Genomic DNA, 4,035 nt, shown 5'->3' on the forward strand with positions numbered 1-4,035 from the left:
TAGCCTTGACTCTTCGGACAAGCCTGGCCTCGGCACGGGAGGAAACTTTCAAAGGCTGTCCAGGCCGTGGAAGGCTAACAGTAGTTCCATAAGCCTTCCACTTTCGGATGGTGCTCCCAACAGTGGAGACAGGTAGGCCCAACTCCTTGGAAAGGGTTTTATACCCCTTGCCAGCCTTGTGACCCTCCACGATCTTGTCTCTGATGGCCTTGGAGTGCTCCTTTGTCTTTCCCATGTTGACCATGTATGAGTGCTGCTCACGAGTTTGGGGAGGGTCTTAAATAGTCAGAAAAGGCTGGAAAAAGAGATAATTAATCCAAACATGTGAAGCTCATTGTTCTTAGTGCCTGAACTACTTCTTAATACTTTAGGGGAACCAAACAGAATTCTGGTGGTTTGAGGGGTTGAATAATAAATGACCCTCTGAATAAACTTGTCACAATTAAAAAAAAAAATAAACAAAGAAATAACCTTCTTTTTTGCTGCAGTGCATTTCACACTTCCAGGCTGATCTACAGTCCAAATGTCACAATGCCAAGTTACTTCCGAATGTGTAAACCTGCTAAATCTGCAGGGGGTTGAATACTACTTGTAGGCACTGTAGAAGATAGATAGATAGATAGGAGATAGATAGATAGATAGATAGATAGATAGATAGATAGATAGATAGATAGAGTCCATCAGACACTTTAACTGGACACAGTTATCACAGCACAGAATAATTGTTCTTATTTAGTATTTATTTCATTGTTAATAAAAAAAAATCGTACACATTATATAGAGAAATAATCTTAAAATATTTAAAATATGTATCACTATATAGATATTTTAACAGCTTGCTTTCTATACAATAACAAATTTTAATCACATAACTGGTAAAACATTTAGACACATTTTATACATATTAATGATATTTTGAGGATTCTAATGTTTTATATTAGACAGATATACTGAATAGAATATAACAGGTATATGATGTTTTTTCTAAGCTACAAGACACATCCCAAGTTTAGACAACAGAAAAGTAAAAAAAAAAGTTTATTTCCTATTAAAAATTTTCTGGTGATAAAATAGAAGCAAAAGGGTCAATGCAATTCATTTATAGCTATATATCATAAGCCTAAAGGTTGGGCTGTATACAGCATATTATAGAGCACCCAGTATATCCTGACAAGTGTTGGGGTATAGGAAGCCGTGTACAGGGGCTTTACATTCCGATGACAGATTATTATTACTATTTTCTGTATCACTGGGGTTGTCTGAGCTTTGTATCATTATTTAGGAAGCCGCCATGTAATAATACAAGTGAGTGCTGGGATGTCAGGATAAGGCTGAGAAAGCAGCGACACCTTATACTATAACCCGGAGATTCTGCTTTCTGCACATTGAGGCAAGTCCGGGATATAATATCTAATATATTATATGAATAGATAACTATATAGACTACAGTAAAGTACAGATATTATATTCCTACATAAAAATTGGTTGTGAATAGATTTGTATTGACAATTTTATATTGATAAAACTCTGATGGGGCATAAATAATAATGAGACGACTCTGTCGACCTTCTCCTCTAAAGATGGTGAGATGACTCTGCTGACTTTCCCAATCTACACAGGAAAACTGAAAAGTGAGATGTCAAAAAAATTGGAAATGCCAGCCAATGATGTGTCTGTTTGACTGAATGCACACTGCAATATTTCAGGATACTTTGTTTATAGGAATAATCAGATAGAAAACAAATATTCGGTAATATTACATCATTATCTGGACACATTTTGCAGAAAAGCTTCGAGTTTTGAGGTGGATTTTGATTTGACTTTATGAGAAATATTCTCAGCCCTCAGTTGATGGATTTAGTTAAGAAAGAAAGATTTCCTCTAACATGTGGCCGGAGCCTTAAATAATAATTCTAAATGGTTACAATGTTTGGATCTGTAGTGAGAGTTACTGTAGCTCTAGATCTTCTGGTTCTCTGTTCGGCTCCTCAGGATAATCACTTAATGCTCTTTCAATCCTGGCCGGGATAGATCTGAAGAAATAAGGTTTAATATTTTGGCCCATAAAAACATAAATGATTGGATTGAGACAACTATTAAGGAAAGCCAAGTGGGTAGCAACGACAAATATTGTGTAACCCTGAATGGGACTTAAATAGTCATTAAGTATTAGTGGCCAGGTGAAATATGGAGACCAGCAGATGAAGAAACACAATATAACAGCGGTGATGATCCTGTAGGGTCTCTGAGATCTCTGGGGTCTCTTACTTTTTCTAATTTTGATGAAAATAATAACATAACTGGTCACGATGATGAGAAAAGGGATCACAAATATTGTAACTAACCCGACAAGTATTCTTATCTTATGATTATACATGTATTCGTTGTAACTCATATGGTATATACACCATCCATTAGAGAGCCAATTCAAACCAGCTAAGAAGACACTGAAAACCCAGATGCCTCCTGCAGTGATCCTCACTAGTCTACGTGTCCGGTGAACTTTAGCCCAAAATGGCCACATGACGGATACACAGCGGTCAATACTCATGGCTGTCAGGAGAAGAACACTGGCGCTCATGTTTATAACAAACAGAATAATGATCAATAAACAAACAAGATCTACATTTGGTATATATGGGACAATGTGCAGATATAATGCAATGAGCAGAAGAATGCCAGCACAGCATAAGAAGTCCGCTATGGCCAGGTGGAGGAACCACACGGCGCTGATTGTCTTCTTCATCCTGAATCCGGCAATCCAGATGACTAATCCATTACCGATAATCCCAAGGACAAAAGTGATGATGTTTAATGAAAATGATATCTTCTCTAAATTGCTCACATAGTAGCTGTCATAAGTCGTGTCATTTAGCTCATACTCTGGGTAAAATGACCTTAGGAGACATAACAGGGTAGAGGTTAGGTTTCTGAGGAATATCTGCAGCTCAGTGGCATAACTACTAGAAATGAGCAAACGTCGTTCACAATCGAATACAAGGCCGCAAACGCAGTGTCCCCTCCCACCTTCCCTGGCATTTTTTTGCACCAATAACTGCGCAGAGGAGGTGGGACAGAAACTACGACAACGGAGGCAGTGAAAAAAATTGAAAAAACCCATTGGCTGCCGAAAACATGTGACCTCCCAATTCATAAGAACGGCCGCCGCCCTATTCGTGTCATTTCATTTTTGGAGTGATAGGGAGAGTGTGGTGTCAGACTGTGAGTGCGATACAGGGCTTTGGTTAGGCAGGAATTGTCAGTAATAACAGCTCAGAGCTCAATAATCGCTAGCTAGCAAATCATGCAGCGTAGCAGCAGGGGACGTGGGCAATGATGTGGACGTGCATACCCAGCTGTATATCCACCCCACAGTCCAGCTACTGGCGAGTGGCTGCTAGCAGTGTCCCTCGTCAGTAGCAGCAGGGGACGTGGGCGAGGGCGAGGATGTGGACGTGCATACCCTGCTGGATGTCTAGTCCACAGTCCAGCTACTGTAAAGGGGATGCCACAAATGTCCTTCGTCATCATGAGCAGGGGACGTGGGCTAGGATGTGGATACCCAGCTGTATATCCACTCCACAGTCCAGGTACTGGAGAGGGGCTTCCAGCAGCAGCAGGGGACATGGATGAGGACGTGGATAGCCAGCTGGGTATCCACTCCAGAGTCCAGGTACTGGAGAGATTCAGTCAGCAAACAATTTACTCTTCCTCTTCATCCTCCTCCTCCTCATACTCCTCCTCCTACAACCCCAGCCCCTAATTCTGCATGTGATTTTTTTTTTCAATATAAAAAAAAAAAAAATTTCCATTATCCCCCCTTCCCCCGCCAGGCGGTTGCAACTCAATTTTTTAGGGCTCCCCCAAAGGGCCTGAAAATTAATGTTTTCGGGCTCCCCCCAAGGGCCTGAAAATTAATGTATTAGGGCTCAGCCTAAGGGCCTGAAATCTAATATTTTAGGGGTCACCCCAAGGGCCAAAAAATGAAACACTGCTGCTGCATGGCTCTAGTCACCAAAGGGCATAAAACACTGC

General features: G+C 40.7%; 1 protein-coding gene across 1 annotated transcript; it reads right to left on the reverse strand.

Moving 5' to 3' along the window:
• Positions 1 to 1,948: 1,948 nt before the first annotated feature.
• Positions 1,949 to 3,528, reverse strand: LOC142209199 (N-formyl peptide receptor 3-like). Its single transcript, XM_075278128.1, has 2 exons — positions 3,464 to 3,528; positions 1,949 to 2,897 (listed from the first exon to the last, which is right to left on the reverse strand). The coding sequence occupies exons 1-2, from the start codon at positions 3,526 to 3,528 to the stop codon at positions 1,949 to 1,951; spliced, it is 1,014 nt and encodes a 337-aa protein (XP_075134229.1).
• Between the last annotated feature and the right edge of the window lie 507 nt (positions 3,529 to 4,035).

The sequence above is a fragment of the Leptodactylus fuscus genome, chromosome 6 (assembly GCF_031893055.1).
Source record: "Leptodactylus fuscus isolate aLepFus1 chromosome 6, aLepFus1.hap2, whole genome shotgun sequence".
NCBI lineage: Eukaryota > Metazoa > Chordata > Amphibia > Anura > Leptodactylidae > Leptodactylus > Leptodactylus fuscus.